This window comes from Callionymus lyra, chromosome 1 (genome assembly GCF_982586985.1).
Source record: "Callionymus lyra chromosome 1, fCalLyr1.hap1.1, whole genome shotgun sequence".
NCBI lineage: Eukaryota > Metazoa > Chordata > Actinopteri > Syngnathiformes > Callionymidae > Callionymus > Callionymus lyra.
Window position 1 is genome coordinate 20,821,046 of NC_141818.1, and position 27,206 is coordinate 20,848,251.

The window sequence follows — 27,206 nt, forward strand, 5'->3', positions numbered from 1 at the left end:
AAAATGGATATCTAGCAGTAGTAAACATCTTTTAACATGTCAAAAGTTGTTTTGCATAAGCAAGTAGCATGCATGGTCAAATTAGAAATCTATTTCTAATTTGTTACAATTGGAACTAGAAAATCTGCATTCAGCTTTCCTGATGATGCATTAGTCATGGGAGCTGAAATAACAATTACAATATTAAGATGGATATATGTGAGTTAAAGGTCAGTTTTATTTTTGTGACAAATCTAAGGTTTTTTTTGTTGGCCACCAAATGTAAATGTTGTTGCCACTCGGTTGGGGGGGATTTAGTGATTTATTTCTGCATTTCTTTAATACAAATTTCATTGATATTTCTTGTCTTATGTTTTGTGTGGTTTCACTATGAATTTGGACCAATTTGTACCATTCTTCTAAAGTGTGTTCCATCCTAACTTCCTATCAAAGCTACGTAAATGATAATAAGGATCTTTATTACGTAACTGTCTGACATTGAGCAAAGATGGAATGTTATGTTCTGCCTGCTGTCGTTAACACTTAGGTAGAGGGTCAGGGTTCAAGTATTTAACACAAAAAAACAAGTCTCACTAAGAGATGAACCACCTTCACTCTTTGACTATAATGTGACATGACGTTTTACAAATGTCTGACATGGGCATTTAAGCCTTAATAGAAGGAGCTGTTATGTAATAGTTCTCTAATGACTTGCTGCACCATCTGTAAGGACTTCAGTGAGTGTGAAGGAGCACGTGTTGAGGCCACCTGGTGCTGCAGATACTCTGCTAAGTTGCCAGATCTGTCTTTTGTCCATGTTTTGTCAAGTCAGAGCCTTCTTGAAAAACGGTGTCAAGAGGCCAAGAAACATCTGCTGAGTCAGGCGTGAGGTTTATCTGCGTTTGACAAATGAAGCTCGAGGTGAGACCTAAACCCAAAACACAATCCGCCTCAGAGAATCTGCACCTCCTATGACACCCCCTGAAATAGGTGTTTGAGCACAAAGGAGGCGGCCATTGTGACACAGAGCCGCTTGAATGAGGAAGATCACTGCATGGCCGGCTGTTGGAACAAGCAGAGGTCAAGGTGCTTGACCAACAGCTTTAGCTTGTCATGTTTTCGACTGCACAGCTGCTTATGAATGTGGCACGGCTATAAAAAGGTGACAATTGATGACCGCGGCTAAAAGACTCCTTTATAACAACCTTCACAGGACTAGTTTATAGTTCACTGGAGCCTTGTTTAAGTAGACACATCTGTTACTAAGCTGAGCTTTACACTTACTTTTATCTGTACTGATGCTCTTTCGACAAGTGAATTCCATCAATTTTTTCATTCGATCAACGCTCTTCTATTACAAGGTGACAGTGACTCAGCAGCGTAGTTACTGTGCCTCGATGATGTTGTTCCGCTCACCTCCCATAACCCTTCTCTGCGCATAATGACTATCATCTACTATTTAATGGATACTTGCATTAAGTCGCCCACTCTGATGTTCTGCCCTTCATCCAGAGTGACTATATATGCATGACATACAGTAAGGGTGGATACACGAGTAATCACATCTTTATTTTTGGTGGCACAGGCTTCATTTTTTCAATATATATCCTTGATTTTGTGATAATATATGTACTTAGACCTCGCCTAATCTGATGCATCTATTGACACAGTTAATAAAGCTGATGTGGCTTTTGATTTATGGTTGTATTTACAGTCTCTGGTTACTGAAGAAGAGAAGCTATTAGATTGACACAAAAGGACTCATGCACTGGTAGTTATGTCGAGAACTAGCCATCATGCTAGTGCCAGTTCCACTAGCCCCTGTTCAGTACATGATCTGGACAACCTTTACTATTTAGTCTGTATGGGCGACTATGTAAAAGCTCCTTAACTTTATAAAATAAAACTTGCATATCTAGATCTACTACCTGAAAGGATCGAAAATGAAAACAGAATAAATAAAGTCTTATTTTCAAGGCAACATAACAAATGATGGTCAGCTTTACATCCACAGGACATGCTGACTCTAACTAGGTATTTTAATATCAAATAAAAATGTGAATTTTTGTGAAGTGATGCTTTTATAAAACTATTAGCTTTTATATGCGACTGTTAGTAAAATTCAGTGATTTACTTTATTCACAAAATTGCATAACAATTTCAATAATGCACAGATGTTAGGTATTCTATACATTTGACTCCAGATATGTGCGCATTTAGAAAATAATTTGTATGAAACCAGTGTTTGTTATATAGTTTCCTTGCTTTTTTTCAAATTAATTTGAATTTTGATAGATCTTAATATTTTGGTCCTCGTCAACGACTGGGACGGCTACTTTTGCAATTGCCAAAGACAAAAAAAGGCTCATGAATGAATCAATACATTAAATTATGACTTGTCAACATCACACAGTCAAAGCCGGAGTCTCTGTCGCATGAAAAGTGTAATTATGATTCCTTTAATAATAGCAATATGTACAAAATACTGATTAAGTTGTTAAGTGTCAAAGCAAATGTTTGCTTTAACATTCTCTCCCTCATAAAAGAGACAGATAGTGAAGGTTATCCAGATCGTGTAGTTCCAGCTTCCAAGCTAGTGCTTGTTCAAGGCTCTAGAAACTCAGAAAAGAAATTGGTCGCTATTAGAATATTTAGCTTTGACACTCAAATAGTTTTTTGAAAAAGTTGGAACTTTTTTTCTAATAATGTTTTCTTTATCGCCTCACTTAAACGAGTGTCAGCTTGACTAATCACCTCAAGTTCCTACTCTTCACTTCAACTCCCCTTGCACGACTGTCTATGTAACCTGGTATGTGTCGCTAGTTACTTTAATGAGACGTGTAATGTGGCTAACTTTGAATGTGGACTGGCTCTTGTTTTCCTCCTAACTTATCAAGCTTGGATTTGACTGTGGAAGAGAGTTTGCTCTTTGTGTGATGAAGTACTTGAACACTCAACCTTCCTACCAAAACTGTTAACGCTGCAGGTAATAAAACACTGCAGTAGCTGGTGAGTTACCAGGACAACTCAGCCTTCACGGTCACTCTCTCCTCCCACCACAAAGCCAGAGGTTGGACCATTATTTGCTGCTTTCGAACACAAAACTAAAGGTTTTGACCATTTGACTTTTGCAGTCAGAAACATTTTTAAGAATCTGAGACAAACTACAGTAAATTATATTGATTACTTGCAACAAAATAGTGAAGACATGCTAGATAGGATAGGATAGTCCTGTGTTGTGAGGGCTGCTTCTTTTAACACAATTTAATGTGTGTTTCTATTTTAGTGATGGTCTAACCTTTAACTAAAGTTTTTTTTTACATGCACGTGGGCAACGTGTTGATTTAACCCGGGGCCAAATATACACCAAGACATTAAATGCAACCCTCAAGAGCTCTAGTACATTTGAAGCTAACAAAAAATATGTGAGATGGAAAAGTTTGTGTTTGTGTTTCTAGTAAGATAAAGTCTTATGTGTTGTGAGTTATAAACTAAACTAAATGTAAACTTTTAAAAAACAATTAAATTCTGGTTATATAGTTCGAAACCCATACCCATTTGGGTTCATTATAATATGTATATGATAGAAGGTACAGAACAGCTACTGGACATTAAATTATGGTCAGCATTCTTTCAACTTTGACAAGCACGCTTGCTTGCAGTGTCAGGTTTGATGTTCTTGGTCAGGTTTAGAATTCATTATAGCAGCTACAAACACATCCCATGATGTCTCGCTAAGTATCTGACTAGAATGATTTTCAGGCTGGGAAACCATCGGAACTAAGTATTAAATCAATCCAAAAAATCACAGGAAATAACTATCCTAGCAAAAGATCAAATTACGTGTAACATAGGTCAGTAATGGTGACACACAATGGCTCAACTTGTTCATTTTTATCACTAGTGGTTTTCGAGGGCAACAGTGATGACGTAGTTTACTAGTAAATCCAGCTTTATTCTATGCAGAGTATGTTTAATGAAACACCAGTGTGAGCCAGTTTTCTTAAAATAGCCTGAGCTACATTCCATCTTGTGCCATTTTACACATCATCAGCGATAAAGTCGGAGACAAATGGATTTTCACCTCGGAGCAGTCGCACTTTAGCTGTCGCTTAAAACGGCACTCAGTCCAGGTTGTAAAGATGCTTCTGGCTGTCAGGACCTCCCACCTGTGCCGTCCCAGAAGCCTCTTTGTTCTACCTGCTGCCAGGTTGTCATATTTTCCAGTGTGGGCGGAAGCAACTGAGCGTCCAGTTCATATAGTGGCTCCATTCATTCACCCGACAGAGCGTCCCTTATGGCTGCTTCCCTGCCTTCCTGGTGAAAAGGTGTAGAAGTGAGCGGCTCTGACTCCTCAACTGTGGGTTTCCACTCATGAGTCAGGGGAGAGCGGAGTTTAATCCACGCTGGGGGGAGGTAGCGTGCAATGAAGAGAGGCGTCACGACAGAGAAAGACCACACACTGGTTATAAGAGCCCCTTCATTCATAAATCATAAACCTATATCCAACATTCTGGAGTTTTTGTGTCGCTGCATTTTTCCGACCACCATAAGGCATCAAGGCTCATCATTGGCTTGACATGTCCACGGTGTGTCACATGTCCTGTCGCCCCCCTGGAGGGAGCGCCGGAACTTTAGTCCGCCATTGGTTGCTTTTTGGAGAAACCATTTGTCTGCTGTTCCCTCCTTCGATAATTGTTGCATCCTCTTCAGGACCACTGAGCTGGATGTTTGAAAAGGATCGCTCACATCCTGACTCTTCACTCACACCTGAAGTAACTGAGTGACGCCCTGGCTTCTTCAGACTCTGCTGGCCTTGTTTCGAAAAGAGACTCTAAAGCCTGATTCGGTTTGTTGCCTCATTTGGTCAAGTCCCCAAAACAAATATTAATGGCTACACAACCACTAGGGTTTTTTTTATTTTGGTTTGCAAGCTCTTTTAACCTAACCAAACAGCCGTCTTAAACAATAAATGGGCAGATAGTCAATATATATCTATAATATTTATTGTTTTACTTAGTATAACATGTTGAAATGGACATTTTCCCTTTAAATCAGTTACCTGATTATGATGCATCTGTGGACCCTACATGATGCAAATAGCACATCGTGCTGAAGGATTTCGGACATGTGTGTTCATTAATTGGTGTTAATATTAAAATAAGTGAATTATGAACAATTTGTGTGTCAGATGTTCAGTAACAACAATTATCTCCAGAACACAGAGTCTCCTGATGTCATGACTCACCCACTTCCTGTAAAGACACGTCAGATTTACGGACTGTACACAGGTGTTACCATAGAAACGCAGCTTCGCATGTGATTTTTCTTTTAACATGAGCGCTCTTGTTTTTTCTGAGGAGCAATTAAAGAACCGTTTTTCTCTGCAGGCAGAATCACTAAACGGTCTCTTTTTGTCCGTAAAGTTGTGTATTTATAGTCCAGCTTAGAGATCAAGAAGATTTCTCCCACAAAGTTCCCACGTCATGTGACAGTGCCGTTATTAAAAGCATCAGAGAAGATCCTGACGGAAGACTTTGCAAGTTTGAACTCCATTACAAAAATAATTGAATACAGGATGTGATTTAAACATATTCATGGCTCCAATTTTTTCCCCGACTACAAACCAGAACTCTTCTGACCCAGAAGCCTGGTTTTTCAGACGACTCTGAGGAGGCAATTTCCCACAGCTGAGGATCAATTTCTAGATGAAACCATCTTTCGCTGTATCTGCTCCTAAATGAATCCACAGTTTGTGCCTGCAGGAGAGGCGTGAGTCAGAAACACTTTTCAGGCATGTGGGCATGGTACTTGTTTTCAAAGAGTTTCTTAAAGGTCACACATTTCCGACTCTCATAACAGAAACGACCGTTTTACAGGACGTCCCAAACCATGAGGGTGTTTTCTTTCTACTGTGGCTGTAAAAATGGCTTCCTTATATGGTAACTTCCTCCCTTATGGCTGTTACTATGATTATTTAAATAGCTGCTCAAATAAGAGATTTTATCATGACAAATAATGTTTATGCTTATTTTTATTACAAAGAACTACTGTCTCACACAGGGTGTGCGTGACTGTAGACTTTAAACACTGCTCCTGTTCATGATTTAATATTCATATATATATTTTTTTTTTTTGGAAGCTGATCTTAAAGAGCAACTAATGTGAAAAACTCCAACTCTCTTGACTCATGTTTCAAATGTTGAAGTCCTCCTCTCTAAAAAGTCTCATCATGACCATGTTTTTAGTCATAATATTGTCTCTCATTGACAATTAGGCAACCCTTTAAACAAGGAAACACATATTTCACCAATTATAAGCTTATTGCTTTCTGATTAACTGATAATAATCTGTAAATATAGTCATATTTAATAAGAATAACAACTGGCTAATGCACATATCATTTGGTAGTTTATTAATGCTTCTATGTGTTTTCTAATACAAACTATTTTACCTCAAATTAATATACATAAAAATGATATTTTTATACTGCATGATACCATGTACATGTTTATTGATTCAAATGACTTTATAGAAACCAGAAATGTATAAATATAATAACACAATACATGATCACATTTATCTATATATTTTAGTTAAATCAACATATTGTTATTTATTAAGTGTCCCTATCATACCGAAGCTTATTTTTATCTGTTCATAAATAATAATGAACTGAAATATCTGTATCACACATTTTACCAGCCCTGGCCACAGCTAAAATTCCCTGAAAGTGTTCGACAACTCTTCAATAGGTTTTTGAGCTTCCAGTTAGTGGAAAACCTGATTTACTCTGTTACGAATCTGTACTTTCCAGTTGATGAAACCAAGGCCCTTCATGCACATCAGCTCTGGTAGATGTAACGACAGTGTGTGCTGTCACAGGATGCTGGGACGAGGTCAGCAGATGGAAGATTCCAGGAAGTTTGCTGATTCTTCCAGCTTCAGTCGTTACGAGCGTTTGAGGAAATGAACACTCTAATCACAGCTAATGATAACATCACTGACCTATTTGGATCAAGGATTATGAAAGAAATACTATAACATAATAAGATTTACACTGGACAACCATAACATTATCATATGTAGCCATGAGTCCATCAGTAAAATCATGCATATGTAAAATTCGACAAAAACTTGACTATTGACGAAATCCTGACGATATTTTGCCATTTTACTAAAATATGTTTTTGACACTGAATCCTGCGATACATAATCCTGTCAGTGTTTTGATTTTCAGGCATTTCAGTCATCTTTTGAACTAAAACAATATAAAATCCTTTCCTTATTTACTTGCCAAAAAAGCTGCTATCAAATTGATTTTTTCGCATCTGCATCTTAAATTAAATGAGTTTTTTAAGACAACTAACTCAATGTATAATTATGCTGCGGGACATTTTAAAAATGATGCGTTCAACCTCTCAATGTTCTATCCCCCACGTGAACTCTCAAATTAGATTGAAACTCCCAACAGGGATTATTGGAGGTCACAGAAGTTCAACCAATCTAAATGTGCTACTTTGCAATTCTGTCCAAACGGTCCGGCTCTGCTGCCATCCCCGCACATTTCTGGAAGTAGTTATTGAAAGAGATGATTTAAAGGTCAGTCCGTCCACTCGCCCCATTAGAGGTGTTTCTATACGTCGTCTACGGTAGGGACCTCTTAATAACCCTTGCTCGGATTCAAGCATATCTCAGAAATACCCACATTATCTTTCTTACAACTGATGATAGAAAAATAGATAGATAGATAGATAGATAGATAGATTTATGATCTTACGACCTCATCTGGATCAGCACACCGCTGTCTCCCTGTCCTGATACAAACTCTTCACTTCCCTCACTTATACAGTAGCAAACCTCTTTGTCATCACATCATTAAAAACCTTCTCTATCGATATCCTTAATCAATAGATGCTATGAACCAGAAGACACTCATCTAATGTTTACCATTTGATTCTAGTCAATCATACAATATACAAAATATTGTATCATGATAGCATTTAATGACTTTCTAGTATCTCTCTCGGAGCATATTTTACAGACATTATGAGTCAATGAAACAGCTAGTTAAACCAACTGTAAGTTAATGATCTGTACCGTCTGGTTTTCTGAATAAAGCCGGTTGTACTTGTCTCACACTGAGACTCCTGTTCTGCCCGAGACCTGCACACAGTTGGTTTCATAAGAAGCAAACTGACGACTGGGCAGAAGGATCAGCTGAGTCTCAGATGTTTGAGATGATGTGAATTAATCCATTGTGGCATCAGTTGGCTTCCATGAAAAGACCCTGTTAGTGCTGCTTTTTGTTGTTGTGACTTGTTGCTTTGCCTAGCGGGTGAAGCCGATAAATCTTTGAGCATATTTTTCCTGTTTGTCTTATGTGTCCTGGCCTTCTAAAGTATATATTTTAACAGTGTATTGTTTTTCGATTGTTAAGGCACTTTGTGAGACTGGTCAAGAAAGGCGCTTTACAAATAACATTTACATACTTACTTACTTAACCTGATTAGCATTTAACATTTAGGGCTACAAGTTTGATGCTATTTATTTTACCACACTACTATATGTAACAACATGTAATTACAACGACTTACTCTTTTTTTTTTTTGTGCAAGAAATTTTAATGCAGAAATGTATGGCGATATTAAGTTGAAATTCACTGTAACTTAAGCATTTGTATGCTGTACATCGAGAGTTTACTGGGTTTTTACTTTTGGTAAACAAAGATTTGTATTGTTGTTCTTTGCATGTGTATATGAGAAAAAGGAAGATGGGCAGAGGACAGTCCTTTCAGTTAAAAGTGTCCTGTATGGAAGTATAACAAACCATACATACATACAGTACATACATACATACATACATACATACATGTTTTCTATTTTTATGTTCATACTTGAAAAAATCTACGTATGCCGGTTCAAATAGCCTTGTGGTCTTAACATTCGAGTTGTTGTTGCTGTGAGATGTATTATCATGACCTGACATTTCATATACATTTACATGTGTATTATGTGTGGTAGGGGGTCCTAAACCCAATTTTTGAGACCAAGCGGTTTGGAAACAAGTGATGAAGAAGGTAGAGAATGGCCCCAGAATAGTTTCAAATATCTTTTTATCTGAAAAAGGATAGTGTTGAAAATATAAAAGCTTGAAGGATGGAATGTCGGCTCAAAAGTCATTCTAACAATTAAGGATGTAAGTCACCGTTACGCAACATGGTTGGTGAACAACATTTCCATCTTTTGAACATCAAGCTCTCCGAAAGCAATAAAACGGTGACTAACAGAACAAGGACAATAAATAATTGTTTGGTAAAGAATGTAAAAAGAAAAAGGTTGAACCTGTCAAGTGTAGAGAACCAAGTCCTTGATGTTACAGACTGTACGTAATGGGTCGCCAATTATTTTTGCATCCACACCCAGTTCAAAGTCAGCATTATTTTTACTGACCGTCCTTCAGATGCTAACCGCGCAAATAATTTTACATGAATGGAAAAAGAAAGTCATTAACAATTTTTACCCTGAATAAGCAGAAATCCTTGACTGGTTTCTCTGCAACAAGACGGTCCAAATAGAGTTTGGTTTTTACTCATATTGACTAGTTAACATTATTTTTTGAGTAAACTTGGCAGAAAAAGCAATGTGAAGATCCGATTTTTCTCTCTCCAAAATAAGACCTTTCAACAGTTATAATCAATAGTACAAAAATTTAGCAAGTTTTTCGTTTCTGTGCGGCCTGATAGCAAATCTCACCGTCCAAGTACAGGGCCCTGTGATCGTGAACTATTTTTGCCTGTCTCGGCCACCAGAGGTCTTTTACTGTATATAGAATTTAGAGGACTACAATAATAATAATAAAAAGAAAATAATACCAATTTCAGAAAAAAATCAAACACTCATTTAGTGTGATCGGAGATTTTATGGTCTGTGGTCATTATTCACCTCATTAGTTGGTGGCTGAATCATACATCGGAAGTTCTATACCTTAAATAGTTTTGTTTCTGTCTTAGTATGCCATGAGGTCAGTAAGTGTATGCAGCTTTTTACCAAGATCAGGTCACATAGGCGGTTAAAACTTTTGTCTCATCTCCACCCCCTCTGGGGTTTTTTCTTTCTTAGAATACGTCTCTTAGCAGATGCCGTCCATGCATGTCAAATTGCAGCTCCACGTCTCGTAGGATTCTGGAGCGACTAGGATTGTGCTCATGTGAATGGCTTCTCAGTCAGGCCCTGAAGGCTGATTTGGCTCCCAATTCATCGCCACAATGGACCGTCTGCACACATCCCATAATGAAGTGGGTTTTCAGTCTGATTGGACACGATCATTGTGGTCATAAAAAACGAGACAAATTAGAGGATTCAGTTTCATAGGAAGTCGGGTTTTCCTAAAAAGAGCCTCCTCCGCTGTGATCCGTGATTCAAAACATCTCTTGTTGTTGCTGTCAAAACAGAACCTGTGCCTCGTTGTCTTGTCGCTCCACGTACGCCAGGTGTTGCAGCGCCCGAGGGTCTGAAGAGACCCAGGCTTTAGAAATAAAAGGTCACAACTGATGTCTCCCTGTGGTCTTCTCTCTCATCTTGATGCTCCAGCAAACACTGCGTGGGATTACGAAACTCTAGACTCTGAGGTACGGATGTATTTGATGTGAACATCTCACTTCTGACTTGACTTCAGTGACTCCTTTATGAGGCACAGCTGCTTCATAAGTGGATAAGAAACATCTGTCTCGTTTGACCTTGTAATGGATGAAAACCAGCGTTGAAGATCTCGAGTGTGTCGCAGAAGAGGAGACGTGGAGGGTTTGGATGCCAGTAGCTGGATTGGAGCGGATTTGTACCTTAATATAGAAGCACCTGTTCATCTGGGATTATCCAACGCAGGGCTCTATTTTGGATCTGTGTGGATGTTCGACCATCACACCCTGTTGATAATAGCTCCCGGGTGTGAGGCTGCTTTTATTTGGGTTTGTGGTGTGTGGGAAAGCTTTATGTGGCTGGGGACCAGGAGATTAGTGGTTCGGCTTGTCGGTCCAACTTGGATATTTTTTATTCTTCTTCTAATGAAAGGCTTTGAATATCAGAGTTAAATATGTCTCTCAGGTTTTAAATACATTTGACTAAACCAGTTGCGAATGACGTCATCGCAAACATATATTCTTGTTCTGTGTACCCTTTTTTATAAAGAAAATGATACTTTCGTAGACGCTTCTCAATTAAAAAAAACTGGTTTCAAGATTTACTATTATTTAAATTATTCATTAAGTCGCATCAACAAATTACATTTTTTTTAAGGTACTGTGTATTTCCGTTTCCATTCGATATTCAATTTTGACACGCCTTCAGTCTGCGTGTATTGATTCGTGAAGCAGCAAGTGAAGGTTCAGTGACGTGTGGTGAGGTCCATGGCTGGTGACGTACTGAGTACTGAGTCATTTTTTTTAAAGAATAACGCATTTAATATTCATATTTATCATAGTCATATTTATGACTATGTATCCAACAAGATTGTCAAACGTAACATCAACATCCTTCTTGTGTCTAAATAATATTTACAGTGACCAAAAGAAAAGTGTTGTGTGTAGCAAGAGGGTTTTGTGATTAAAATACAGCCTTGGAGTTGGATTATCTTCTATTCCCATTATGGATTTTTGTACTTTGTACTTAAATGTATGTTAATCCAAAACGTGCATGACCACTAGCCAAAAATGACCATAAAATTAAAATTATAGAATCAAAATAGAATTAATAAATGAAAATCGAAAAAAACGATCCTGAATTCATTTTTTGCGGTGGTAGCCATCATGGAAATGCAGTCTTCCGGCTAAGCCAGGCTAAAAAGAAGGGTTCAAAAGTAATTGACAACCATGTCCTGATAGGACAAAAAAATATATATATGCTAATGTATGCTAATCTTACGGACTTATTTTCGATGACGGATCATCTTATGCAAGGCTCTATGTGTCATGGGACCCTGTTATGGGTCAGCTGTATACAATGGGGTGAGTCACCACCTTAGTGCCCTTGTCTACGACTAGCTTTTCCTAGCTTATCAGTTGTGTTCCATGAAAAGAATGAGATAAAAATATCCTTTTGATGTCCCTTTATACATGATAGTGAAGTTCTTCATGTCAAACGTGACGAGTGTTCCACTCCGTGACTGGAGCAGCTACAGTATAGCCAACATATGGATTGTCCTAAAATATCCGGTGCAACTGTTTTGGGAGTTTTTGGCCAGCCCCACCCAGCCTTCTCGAGGGGATTTCTTTGGCGGACTTCAAACGGATACGAATCACATATGACTCCATTCCACTTATAATTGGGTCAGCATGTGACCCAATTATTTATAGACAAAATCTGTCCCTGAACACAACACAGAGCTCCAAAACTGACTGAAGGTTCCTCTGAACACCAGCCACGTCAGAGCGCTCAGAGCCGGGGCCAGAAATAAAACAGTTGTGATGAAACGTAGATGTGGAAATGATTACTTGTGAGCAGGTCCCATCTTCTGGAGATACAGTAAAATAGATTCATCCTCATAAATCTTCACTCCTGAATGTCTCTGACTCACTTTTCCACTCTGCTGCCTTTCTCCAGGACGTGAGCTGGAGATTCACTTAACAAAGAACTAATGTAATCCTGCATGTTGTTGTCGTAAAAGCCGGGCGGAGTGAGCTATTATTGAATCATAAGCGACCTGACATGAGCGTTTATCCCTGCATATGGCTCCTGCTGGTCTGAAACTGCAGCCCCGGCCGACTATAGCTGTGGCGAGGAAGACCTCAGAAGCCCTCTAAGCCGATCAGACCCAACACATCGGCCCACTATTTCATTAGGAATCACAATCTGCAGGCCTGTCAGCAGCATAATAAACTCTGAGATGGAGCATGTGGGGCCGTCGGAACACGGAGGGAGAAAGGAATCCCTGAGCAAACCCAGCACACCAGCAGGCAGATCTCAAGTCATATCTCATCCTAAATCGTCCAAACTGTTGAGGATTCAATTTGTGATTCAAGTGGTGAAATAACCCAGCCCAGTACTTGGACCTTGTTGTTCTGCTGAGCCTGTCCTGTTGCTTCAGTCTTCACAGAACGAGAACACTTGACCAACTGAATCTAACTATTATTGATAAACAATGGGGTGCAACGTTGTTTAATGTGGAGTTAAATATGTTTTTGTATTTGTTTAAAATATTTAAAATTGTTTTAGTCTTTAGTTTCATTATTTATTGTAGTGTCTGTATACTATCTGCAAAATATGTGAAAAATCAATTTAATACAAGCTACCAAATTGGAGTGTTGGTGGAATAAATAATGCAATAATAATTAGTATTTATCAATTATTTATTTATATGGAAGCATGTATTTGTATCCAAAACCAAATTAATTCTACTATTTTTTTGTGTAATTTCATTTTTATACAGCTAGTTTTCATTTGTTTATTTTCCTTTGTTTGTATTTGTTTTAATTACTCACTTACGTTGAAATATTATGCTTTATTTTTTCCTCAATTTTCTTTTTTGAAAACATGCATCAAGAACAGAACACTTTTTAAGTAATATTGATTTTTTCTTTTTTTTTAAATGGGATCTTTTTATGGTGTGATTTATTTATTTATTATATTTTTGTATGTGAAACCCAGAACGTCATATAAAATGATTTCTATATTAAATAATAATTTGTATTGTTGAAACATCCGATCAACTATGGGAGGTCAATGTTCACTTTCTATCCAGTCCTGCCCACTCTAAGCTACTATACTGAGCTTGTGAAGTACTTCCTACATGTACTGCTGCGCCCACGATCCCTCCAACCAAACCTGACTGGACATCCTCAAATATAGATGATGCAACGTTGTAAACGTTTCCAAGGGTAGCTATTTCAGTGGTGCCACTCTCCTTTGCTCTCTCTTGTGTAAGGAGGAAAGAAAAGGTCTACCGGACTATTTCAGTGTCACTGCAGTGGACGTGACTTCATGTTTGTGATGCCTGCTATGAAAACTCCTTCAAACATATTCATTTTACACACACTGAAGGTGCTTTCATGCCGCCTGTGGCTCCGACTCTCAACTCTGCCGAAACAAACTCTGCACTGTAGAAAGGTCAGCCCAATTTATTGACCCTCCCACCATCAGTCTGCTCCCTTCTTTTGTTGCAGAGTTCCCAGAGAACAGTGGTGGGATTCTGCCCAGTGCTGCCAGCCTCTGTCCCTGAAAGGAATCATTGTGTCGTCTTGTTGTCCTCAAGTAAATCAATGGAGCTCTTTGTTCGCTCTGCAGCATGTAGGACGCTGAACCCACGTGTCACCATACTGGCTCCTGAACGTTGACTCGGCAGATTGTTACCTCATCCCAAAAGTACCCACAACGAAAGCATACAGTTCAAAATGCAACTGTATAGTATATCATACCAGTTCTCATGTTTTAAACATTTATCCAGCTATTGTTTTACAGATATACAAGTGTAAAATGGCTAACACTACTGTAGAGATAACAATGCCAACATAACAGATGCCAACTAAACAAGATTTATGGTTATACTGCTTGTACATGTACATGTGTAGTTATTACTTATAGTTATTGAAAGTAAGTGGTTTCAATATCTGCTGAATGCTTGTTAGAGTGAGTGCTATGCTAGCTTTACAGTACTTTCTGTAAGACTTCAAAAGGTTTAAAACAGCTATAGTATGCGACTAAAAAAAGCAAAAAAAATATGCATTAGTGTATTAATTTAGTAGCTAAAATTATAGCCTTGAAAACTGTATAAATAACCATTTTGCTATTGTAGCATAAGTGCTAATATAGCTGAAAATGGCTAACAAATGAATGTGCTGTAGCATTTGTATTTTTCCTACCCTTTAAATCACGAGTCCTTGTGTAGACTGTAGACTGGAAGCGCTTGTGATATTTACTGTAGTACTTCCTGTTAGCGTTTAAGCTACTGCTAAAATAAGCTTTTAATATCGATTTGTTAAATTTTTCCAGAACAATTCTTCATGTCAAGGCTTCAATACAAGAGGGACATGACAGACCAGAGTAGAAAATGAGTTAAATATGAATTTTGGGTGAACTATTGCGTGAGGAAGGTTTATAACTGATGGGCTTTGATAGTTAAAGTGCTAACTGTGTTGTTATGCTAACCAATCTCAGTAGTTCTCTGTTGTGTTCCTGATCATTATCACATTATTTCTCAAGTTAAATCCTGTTTTTTGGCCTTTTGCCAAATAAGTTTTCTTCCCAAAGAAATTCTCATTAAAACGGCTTTATCTGTGAAACCCGTGTAATTCCTGCAGTATCCAAGCTGCATATGAGAAGTGCCCGCCTGACAATACACAATTAAGATCTGCGGCGATGTGAAGCAGAGACTGATGAGCTGCAGCGAGGAGGCGTGCAGGGAAGTGGAGATGGTTAGAAGGTGAGGAGGACGGAGGGGAAGATCTTTAGGGAGGGTTAGTGGAGGCAACCTGTCTCTACCACCACTGATGGATGGTGAAGCCAGCAGAGAGGCTTGTACAGGACGTTCTGCCTCCAGGATGTTCCTCAATCAACTCTATTTTAACTTCACATTTCAATGGTAGAGATGTGGAAGTGGTCCATCATCATCACACTGATATGAAGATGTTGGCAGTCCATGATGACTTTTCCTGACAGTTTGATTTGACGTGTGATTTTGGGATGCTGTGGTGACAGTGTAGCTTTCCAAGTCACCGAAACACTTGGAATAATGCTAAGCTGCTGGAATACCGTATGAAATATTATAAGAGGAAATATTTACCACTGAAGTTGTCACATCAAAAAGATGGTTAACCCGTGAGGAAATGTAACGCACAACCAATATTCCTGTAAATATCTCTATATTTTTCATATGAATCAGAACAATGGACACATTTTTTACATTATACAAGTGCTAAAATTTTTCTTTTTTCTCTTTTTTAAGGGTGATAAATACAAAAGTATACAAAAAAAGGATTAAATAAAATAAGGCCCCTCCATGGCACATCACTCTCTGTTCATTTACCATTTGTGTTTTAAAGGCGTTGTAGGGGTCATCAAGATCCACTTTTGCAAACATCATCAAGTTAAATAAATATATATAAAAGAACATTTTAATGTTCAATTTAATAATTAATTAAATTAATTGAATATTTACAAAAGTCCTGTTTAGTTTTGAATTCTCTTTACTGATATTGAGCAAGTGTTTTTTTTTTTTTATAAATAATGCTTGTAATTCAGCCTCTTGGAAAGAAAAGACTGAATACCAACTTAAGGAAATTCTTGGTTTTGGGTGAAACTTCACAACCTTTTCAGCGTTCAGTGTTACAGTATTGAAGAAAAAACACATACAAAAAGGAGGGTGTTCAATGTAAGAGATCATATTGTCTCCAGTGGTTGGTAGCTTTAGAAGGTGTTATGTGTTGTTATTGTGTAGACATTTAATGTCAAAAGAGAGTATTGCTACAAATTCTAGGCGTTCTCAGATTTATAATCTGTTCTTTCCTTCTGAGGTAACTTTACTTTATATTTGGACAAACAGGATTTCTTTTGCCTCTGACACAAAGTGTCCAGTGAACCATGTTGAATTACTGCGTTGAGGTCGGCGGAGCTTGACAAAGTCGCTCTGTTTCCTCTGGCCCCAGTGACCTAAAATCTGAGTGCTGACCTGATCTACTGGTTCTGGAGCAGTGACTTACTAGTGCCAGACTTCATAGTAGAAAACCTGATCCTGGGACTCGCATATTATATGTATGACAAAACTTGGTGCATATTAATATCTATGCTCGTCATTTGAATCTTCCAGCAGTGGTGTCTCCTACTCTTACCTATTCCATTTCATGACTATATTTAAAATTCTGCTATTTTATATTTCAGCTTGGGCAGCTTGATCTAGTTGATCCGGATAATTTGGTTTGTTTAAAACATTGTATTAGTCAATGGGTAGCTAATATCTGGGCATGCTAGTATCCATGGAAAAATGTATTCTATCCTTGACAAGGATCTGAGAAAGTTGAATAGGTTTCTTATAATGTGCTGAACATTTTAAAGGAATATACTATTTGGAAAATTATGAAATAATTATATAACGGACATGTTCAATGTCTAGCCAAAGGGCTATTTGGGGCCCCTGAGTGGATTAAATGTGGCCCACTGCCTCGGTTTTCAAACGTTTTATTATATCAGAGAATGTAAAATATTAAATTTAAAACATGAGTCTTATGAAAACGCCATAAACTGTTTGAATTGTATTATTGGTTAACAATTATGTGTGTTGTTTTTTGGGCTTAAATAATTACAATATTTGTAAGTTAGTAGTAAACTAGTCAACATCAGATTTGGACAAATGACTTTCATCAGGGGCTTTTATCAGATTCTGTGACTGTTTTAATCCTTGTGTTATTTATGGGTCGACCCGACAGCCTGAAAACAAATGTGTTTCTTGTATCCCTTGTGTTAGTTCACGTTGACCCAAGGGATACCACAAACACATTTGTTTTCAGGCCAATGGGTAACCTTAATAGTGAGAAAACCCAAGGGTTAATAGATCGTCGCGGCAAAATATACTTCTTTTGATTTGAAAACGTAAAAAAAGTAAAAAGTGACAAAGAAAAAATGGAAAATAAGGCTAAATAGGCAAAAAAAAACAACTATAGACTATAAGACTATAAAATACCTACTGACAACTATCTAAGTAAGTAATTAAGAAATTAATTTGTATTTATATAGCGCTTTTCCAGACCAGGGTCACAAAGCGCTTAAACAATCAAAACAATACTCAATAAAATATATACTTTAAAGGTCAAGATAATACTGAGAACAACACAGGAGTTCCAGAAAATCTAAGGACCTACTCTAGTCTCTCCCATTCATTCCTTATGGGGAATTTATCCAAACAGCCCTCTGATAATCAAAAAAGGACTGATTTAAGAAATAATGCTATACTGGGGTGCAACTAGTAATACATTCCGAAAAAAAACGATATTATTTATTATCAGAAACATTTCAATGTAAGTAGTTTTACCCATGTGGCCAAATATAAGAAGTCAAATGGCCGCCACACTTTGCAAAGCTTGGTCTCTGAAGTTATCTAAAAAGCTGATAAACTTTTGTTAACAATTAAATTAAGGTGTAGTACACGATTAAAAACTGAATATTCTGCTCAATATAAATAGTCTATATAAACACTGTCCTCTCCCTCACTTATACATCAGCACCCTCCACTCTGCAGGCTTTAATGAAGCCATGAATCTGGCGAGGACGAGGATCTGTGGACGTCTGAGCCTGCTTTATGACCAGAAGAGTCTCCTGCCATCTATATCTGCCAACCTCTGGACCAGGCAGCGCTTGTGTGTACATTAAACTGATTGATGAATGCTTCATTAGGCTGATGGGCTCGGCAGCCGCTAACTAAAAGTAGATTTCAGTTCCAACCCCAATTTGCCTGACAATGCATCAGTGACGCAGCTGCCGGGTTAAACTGTCTGGAATATTGTCACAAATGCATAATGAAGGAAATTAGGATCTCTTCTGTGGAACCGTGTCTGCAAAAATGGCTTCCGTTTCTTTGTAAGAGTAGGTAAAATTGAGACTATTTTTAGTCTAACAAATGGGCATCATCAGTGTCCTTGTTTCCGTTTTGGTACATTATATATTTCTTTTGGACCATTTTTTGGGGGACGGGTTAGCAAAGCATCTTAGAACCTTAGGCAAATGTCCTTTAAGCAAAAAGCAAATTTCTAAAACTCTTTTGGATAACTGGCAAATTCACTAAAAAAGTTTCCTTCATTTAACATCAAAACCTTTCACCATCTGTCCTAAACCCCTCATTAGCTTGCATCTCTCTTTTGCAAGTATTCTGGCAGTGTGATAAGAATTCCGGTTTAATTGTTTCCCACCAAAGAAACAGGCTCTTGCTAAGTGATCCACTTCTGGGACTCTTGACAGCAGCGACATGCTTGGGCAGTTGTGCCTAGACTTGGCATGAGAGTGACGAGGAATGTGACACAGAGCAGCCACGCTTTACCCTTCATGCACTCAACAGTAAAGGTGACTGACAATTTGTTCAATCAGATAAAAGATTATACTTTTCTTGCTGCACTCACAAGGTTCAGAGAGGTCTCTCGGCGAAGAGTAGTCGATGTGGTAGTGTTGGCTCTGTCAGTGTGTAACCACCACTCACTTTAACAGTTCACCACAGAGTGTGAAACACCGGGGATAAGGAGCAGTAGCTCTTAATCTGAGGTTATGGTGGAAAAGGATTGATTGCCATCTTTAGATCAGGAACCTTTTCCCAAGTGGTCTTGATTGGGGGCAACGGGTCAATGGGAGAATTGGAAGCCGAGGGAGCAGTAATGGCTTCCCACCGCGGTGGCAAAAAGCTCTTTATTTCTCAATTGGTTTTTGTGCTAAACCTGACACTCCTGAGCAAAAAATCCAGGATTTTGACTTGAAAATTGTTTTTCCAAGGCAGGTAGTTGGTGTGTCTCCTAAGGGTTCATGTGAAAACCCAACTTTCCTGACTCACTCACATGTTTCATAATGTTGAAGTCTTCCTTTACAAGATGCAGTAAGTTCCTCATCATGACCCTGTTTTGAAGTTATTTCTTTATAAAGTTCTCCCCTGTCTAAAATCACGGCAAACGACAGGTTTTGAAGTGGGCAAAAAGACTTACACCGAGCAGATTTCCCAGTAACCTAAGAGACAGGAGGAAGTTACCAGCGAACACACTGGTCCCAGCAGCACAGGTAGTGTTGCTACTGGGACCGTTTGCTGTGTTACACATTTTGAGATTGGATGAGGAGATCAGACACCTGCCCACGACTCATATTAGAGCTGATACTTCCCATCGAAAGAAGTCAGTTGAAGTTCTTATACAGGATTCCTCATAGGATACTTCCTAGTTGCCTTCCTGTGAGGGTGTTAAAGGTACATCGAAATACACTTTCTAAGTACAAGTAAATCTACTATTATAGCAACATTTTTTTTGTCTAAACAAGAAGGAGCTGTGTCGCCTGAAGTTAATACAAAACTCTGCAGCGAGAATTCTGACCAGCTCTTGTAGAAGAACTCACATTTACCCGATCCTTAAAACTCTTCACTGGCTGCAAGTTTCTTTCAGAATCAACTTTAAAATTTTTTTTCTTACTTTCAGAACTATTCATGGTCAGTCTAGAAAGGCACATCTCAAAAAACCTTTACTTATTTACGTACTTACAAATACGCAGAGTAAAAACACCTCCAAGTTGCAACTACATATACCTGAAGCTGTTTTAATATTTGCTCCTTTATAAAAGCGCAACTACGCTACTGTGTTTGCATTCAGGCTACAATTGCAATACAACGACTTGTCTTGAGTTTGTAGCATTGTTAGCATTAAATAACCTGTGATTGTAAATAAAATGTACACTTAGTAATTGAGCTACATTGACTTATTCTAAGCTCCATAGACGTGTACATAGGCACTTAATACATTCTTTAATGTATTTGAAGAATCAATAAAAATCACCCAAATAAAAGTGTAGAGCGATTTCATGTAAAACTGACTTGCCTCATTGTAGAGATGGAATTCTTAGTTCTTCGTTACATTTTTCGTGTCCTTCATGAAGAAAATTGTATCATCAAATTAATCTATGCTAAACTGATTTTACTTTCATTTATTATTTCACCTTCTAAGTGTTTGTTTGTATGCAAGGACCACTGAGTGAAGTCGTTTTTTTAGCAGTTTGCATTATAAATACACATTTGGAGTACAGTTTCTCACCACCTGTTGTGTATAAATATTCGTTCTCCTTTTAGCTCTGATTTTGCTACAAGCTGCACTTCTGCTTTAAGCTCACCAACATCCTGATAAATATAACCGTCTCCCAAGTTGATCTTTCTGTTGCCTGACACTGTCTGGGGCAGAAGTACAGGTGGTGTGTGGTGTGGCCCCCCGAAAATATCTACGTCTCATATTTGGAAAATGGAAGTTATTTATAATACTGCAATTATAAAATATGCTAAGAATTTTAAAATATATTTCCACTCAGCCGAAATGAAATGCTAATATATTGTAATGCATGTTCAAATATTGTAGTTGATACGCTGACAAAATATGGTAATATATGTGCATAAATATTTATGAATCGGTTTTGGTAGTTTCTGTTAAAACAGCGTTTTGAACAAGAGCTCTTCCCTCATGTACACAAGGCTCAGAATAAGGAAATACATCAGTTCAACTTCTATTTTATTTCCCTCTATTGACAAAAAGAATCAAAACATTAGATATTTGTCTACTAGGTTGGTATATCACCATTCTTTCATTTGTGTAAAAGAAAAAAAGGCAGAAACATTAATAACGATGTACTTAACATTGAATGTGAAAAAAATAAAGTATGTTTACACAACAACTAGAATCTGATGCACAAAAACAACGTTCTTTCACATTCTTTTCTACTCTTCGGTCCTGTTTCTCACAATATCAGGTTCTATTGTATTAGATTATGAGCTAGTTGTGTAGAACAAAGTCACTAAAAGAAAACATTAAAAGACATATCTACAAATACAAGTTTCCTTATTGTCAATCCACGTTTGGATTTATGATTATTATAAGTAAGATGCTAATTTTGCGTGTGGTTGAGAGGCAGAACTCACGTCACCGAGACAGGAAGACGAGTTGAAATAATCCGGGTTGAAGATGCTCATGTTTTCATTGGGAGTGACGAGGAAGGACGAGATCACGATCTAGCAGACTGCGTCAGGGATGTCAGATTCTAGACAGAGCTTGTTATGGTCACTGTAGTTGGGGAATTCCGACAAACCACGCCGTATATGTAAGAAACAGAAGGTTATGAACTCTGGCGGAGTAATGACTGAGTAAGGTTGGTTTCTTTGGGAAGTGATGGCCTCTATAAAGAGAGGATGACGAGCTTCACCATCGACCACAGACTCAATGACAACACGCCGCGTCTTTCAGTTCAAAGGAGATGGTTTTTCAGGCCTGCAGGGCAATCCTGTGTTTAGGTGGTTGGCTTACATCACCACCGTGGTTTTGTATAGAAACTATTCTGGTGAATTGGCACTTCTGAACAACACTTGTCACCTCACTCTGAGACTTCTGCTTCCGTACCTTTAGACCGGTTGAATGCAGAAACACGTATGAAGTTTTCTCACATTTTGGAACTGTAAGGCTAAGTTTTCTACTCATTCATTATTCACCACTAGTTGAATTCTAAATACAACTTGTTAAACTGTGTTTAAACTTTATCTTTATAAGTACATTGTAAATAAAGTTTATATATTTATATAATATTAACCTATTTAGTTCATATTTATTTAATTACATAAAATAAAATAATACAGATTAAAATACCATCTAATTTTATAATGCCACGGCCTGATCACCCCCTCCATTCTTACCTTAGTTTATTTCTTAAGGTTTGCCCGACTTGGTGTAGGAATTTTTCTTTGTGCCTTCTTTTCTTTGCCTTGTCGGTGCCGCACGTAATCATCATAAATGAACTACGAGCTTGACTCTGAGTTATCAGTCCATGCAGACAAGCTAACATGGCTGTCGATCCACTCTCAACTGACGCCACCTTTAACACCAGATTGCATTAGACAGTTGTATTCCTTCCTTCTCATCTGTCACGTCAAATAAATCAAGTCTGGCCATCGGTATAGTTGCCAAAATCCATCTTCTTCTCTTTCACTCTTTCCTCTGATGCTCGCACCATCACTGCACCCGCCACGGCGTGGAAAAGATAAGAGGATCCTGAACAACATTTCTTTTTGTGATCTATAAAAAGACATATTGGGGACGGCACGATTTTATTTGACAGGATGAGGGATGCAGTGTCGGATGTTTTTTGTGTATGTGGAATATGATTGATTGTTTTGTTTAAATCGTTGCGTCTGATCCAGGCGACTTCTCACCATCACTTGGTTTTTGTTTTCCTCACGGAGTAGCTTCGCAGGTTAATAAAAATAAACATCCGCATGTTAGTTTCCAAGTCTCTCCTTTGAATGAGTTGCTTTTTTTTAATTAAGAAAGTGAGCTGGAAATAACCCATTAAAGCTTTCTGGCTATTTGATGACATTCATTCTCTTCCAAATCAATTCTAAGGAGCTCACTAAAGTTAGTGTTTTATTGACTTTTGAGAGGGTTTTTCAGCTGTTTTTCTACACTTTTTTTAATCTATATTTTGATTACATTTTCTTGTTTAATGGTTTGATAGACGTTTGTACTTTAGCAATATATATAGCTATATAAATGATACTATTTGATTTGATGTGACATTGTACAAAGACAATATCAGATTGCTCTGCTGGTAAAAATTGGACATCAAATGGGCCACAATTTGGAGACCTCTAATTTAGATGTTTTCTTCAAACTTCTTCACTCTAAAAATAGACCTTGGTTTTTGAGCCCGGCTTCAGAACATAAGCTCTGGAAAACATGTGACTCATGCTCAAATCAACATCGCCTTAAATCAATCTGATTATTGTAAGTGATGTGTTGCCGCCCCAGGGAGGAAGCTTTGGATTAGCTCAGCTCTAAACCTTCTTCCCCGAGTCCCTCCTTGCTGTGTCATGAAAGAAAAGGACAAACGGGAAATCAGCTAAAATTCGGAGTGAAGGGCGCCCGATGAAAAGATCTCTCTGGTATCGCAATAAGGCCTTAGAACCAGTTTATATCATGATGGCGCCGCCCTTCTGGCAGCAAAAGGAACACTTAAATAACCTCTCAAGCCCCCCTCTGAGGCGTCATGGTTACACAAGCTGATGAAACCCTCGTCGTGGTTGTGATAAACACTTTGATTACTTGTTACTCCCACATAATGAACCAGCGTCTTTGGCTTTAGCGAGGATTTCTCTGTTTTCCTCCCACGCTGTCTGTGACCAGGCAGCAGCTGTCACTGCCCCACTCTTGTGTCCTCGGCTTAACTGGACCTAATAAGCTCAGGAACAAAGCTGTAAATGAGGGTCTTTGACTTTACTAGAGATGTATTAACAAATTGTTTGGCCACGTTTTATTCTGTTTGTTTTAGGTACATAAGTAAGTTGACCCTTCAAAATATAAAACTTGAAAATGGCATTCAAGATGATAATACCCTTAAATGTGTCTCTACAAAAGTCGTATAGTAGTTATTAGTCCGATAAATCCAAGTACTACCTGTAGAAACAACAAATATTAACAATAACGGATTCTTCACTAAAGCAAACTAAGTTACATGTACATATAACTTTTTATTAGCTATAATTATTCAACAAAAAATATTACGGAAATATTACGTTTACAAGAGCTCAGTGTACTTGCACAAATAAATCTAGCATGTAAAACCCAAAATATGTTGATTGATTTTATTTTTGTAACGATACATTCCATTTTTCAATTAATTTATTTAAAAAAAAAACATATTTATAAATGACCGAATCATTGAATAAATTAAGTTATGAATGTTTTAATATGAATGAAACAATATTGTAACAGTTACAAAAGTTTATCCTTAATTTTTTATCAACTAATATTATATAGACATCCCTCAGGAAAATCACGTTGGAAAATTACAATCCAAGCCCAAAACAGCATCCGATTGAAAAAAAAAAAGTATTAAGTAATGTTATTATTATTTGTATTTTAGTAAAGTCATAGTCCATATTAACAATGCAAATGTATTATTTTGGTTTTAATGAAGCAAAGAAAAACATTTTTTATGGTCTTTGAAGCTGAACCCTGAAATATAATATACATGCTTGTTCACTAAAATCATCCCCCACTGCACCACCATGGATTTACTGAATGAGTAAAAGCCACTAATAATACAAGCAGGTGGTCATAATGATATGGTAGATGGTAAATTCTACTTCTTATTTTAATCTGCTCCAGTTAATAAAGCTGTTTATTTGTGGCTTGTTTTGATTCAACACAAAATATGAATATTGATGTTAGAAGAGTAACTTTTTTTTAGGATTAAGGACCACAAGCTTACCAAGCAGCCACCATATCCCTGTTAGCACCTCGCGAGCGTCTCGCTGCAGGCAGCTTGAATAATTCAACGTTGCTTTAAGGCGGGGAAGATGGATTACAAACAATCTAGGAGTGAGAGGAGACTAGATTGAGTCTCAAAGGCGAGAGCGATGTCTGGAGGGGCGACACGAGCAGGAGGTGTGTTAGTATGTGGAGGAACGCCTAAAGTAAACACGGGTCTCATCAGTTCACGACCATACTTACGCGTTTATGTGCCGTCAGTTTGACGTTCCTCTTAGTAGAACTCGGAGACAGCGAGCCCATGAAGACCCTGGAACACATCCGTGTGCAAGTGATGGATCATCACTGGGTGTGTTGTTACTATGTATTTCCAGTCACCAAAATTGTTGCAAAGATATTTTGTCCCAACTCAAAATGTTCTTTCTTAAATATGTGCAGATATAAAACATTCAATCTCAAGACTCATTTTTAGCTGATTTACACTGAACCGAGTGCATGTAAGGACATGAAAGGTAGCGCAGTGTTACTGATGGGCGGCGCCATTGCTTCGTTGGGCTTTAATGCTTAGACGGACCACGGTGATGAACCATGGCATTCCCTTGCATAGCGTGATGCGGCACCAAGCTAGAAATATGCCGATCTTCTATTATTGCTAATGTCTTTCTGACTGTGGTTATCCAGAATAATGTGGATTGTCCTCCCAGGAAGGAAGAGCTGGATCTGGTACATTTTCAACGTTAAGTTTGCAAAAATAATGCGTTCCATTAAGCAATGCGAAAGATGATACCACTTTTATTGATACCTGACAACAGGGATGAGATAATTGTTGCATGGAAAACAAGTAAAAAAGAGGAAGATATCCACTCTTGCGAGAAGTTGGACGATCAGTCAAATAACCATATCCTGGGTATTTTCCCTGTTAGGATGAAGCCTAAGAACTATGTGCATTACTTCCATTTCTGGGGGCAACAGCTAGGTGGCGTATTGGTTCTTCTAAACTTTCAGTGCAAACCAAAGGTTATGTTTGGCATTCAAGGTAGCATTACGAGTCTCTTTTTGAAAATCCAACTTAGTTTTTAGTTTTTCACTATTCCCCCCAATATGTTAGCAGCTAACTGCTGTTTCTTTAGTTTCTTAGTCCTCCACTGAGATCACTTCTACCACTAAACAAGAAAAGATGCCATAAATATTCCTTCGTCTGGTCTCAACATCATTCTCATCATGCCCTTTATGGACTTTGATTCCTCCTTAGCTAATGTCCGACAGACATTAGCATGAGACGAATGATACCATCGGAAAGTTCAAGGGCGATTTCTGAGCTGCATATTTTTTATTAAGCCGTATCTCTGAATGATGTCATCACTCATTCAGAGATACGGCTTCAGACGAATTCAAGGGCGACACAGGTGTGAGAGGACATGGAGAGTGGGACATACCATATATAACCGAGATGAAAAGGATATATCTGAGATGGCGCTACAGTGATCTGTTTATCTGATTCCTGCTTGAAAACATGACACTGGTACTTCAATCAAACATCATCTTATGTGTAGAGATGCTGCCATGTAGTCAGTTTGCTGCTGGATGTTCTATTTTTTCCTGCTCATGTGTAATGCGATGTCTCCCGCGCTAATGTACTGACTGTCATCATGTTTCCACTGGTGATGGTGTCTCTGATTTCAAAACAAGAGCGATACCAATAGACTGCTGGGAATGTTCCATGTTCAATGTTATCTGACCGGTTGTATTTGTTTGTCTTCAGGTGTCCCTGGTTGACCAAAGTCATCTCCCCTGCTGTGCCTCTCTACAATGGAGTCGTCTTCCTCTTCGTCTTGGCCAACTTCAGCATGGCCACCTTTATGGACCCTGGCGTGTACCCCCGAGGTTTGTTAGCCTCATGGTTATAGCTGACGAGGTTCTTCTTTGTTCCTTCCGACTTGTTTTTACTTTAAAATGAAGTGTAGCAACAACACACCACAGGGGTTAGAATTGATTAGAATCCAGATCTGCCCATTATCTAACTTCAGCATCTCACTTTTTAAATCCCCCCATCTGTCTTCCTGTTATACCAGGCCTAAAGTAGACTTCTCAACACGCTTCTTTATGGGAAAAGATCACACTAAAACATACCAAATTGATTCTGTGTGAAGCAACTCCTGAATGATCATGTGTGATTTGAAAACAATTAAATCTGTTTTCGAAAGCATAAAGAATGAGATACTGGCATGCAGGTGCAATGAGTTCAATTAGAGGGAGCTAGACAGAT

At 38.1% G+C, this 27,206-nt stretch overlaps 1 protein-coding gene across 1 annotated transcript in view; it reads left to right on the top strand.

Moving 5' to 3' along the window:
* The window catches only part of zdhhc8b (zDHHC palmitoyltransferase 8b), a 59,443-nt gene that overhangs the window by 21,929 nt on the left and 10,308 nt on the right, over positions 1-27,206 (top strand). The window contains exon 2 of the mRNA XM_087796562.1: positions 26,703-26,824. Within this exon, the coding sequence (XP_087652688.1) occupies positions 26,703-26,824 (122 nt within the window). The remainder of the gene's footprint in view (positions 1-26,702; positions 26,825-27,206) is intronic.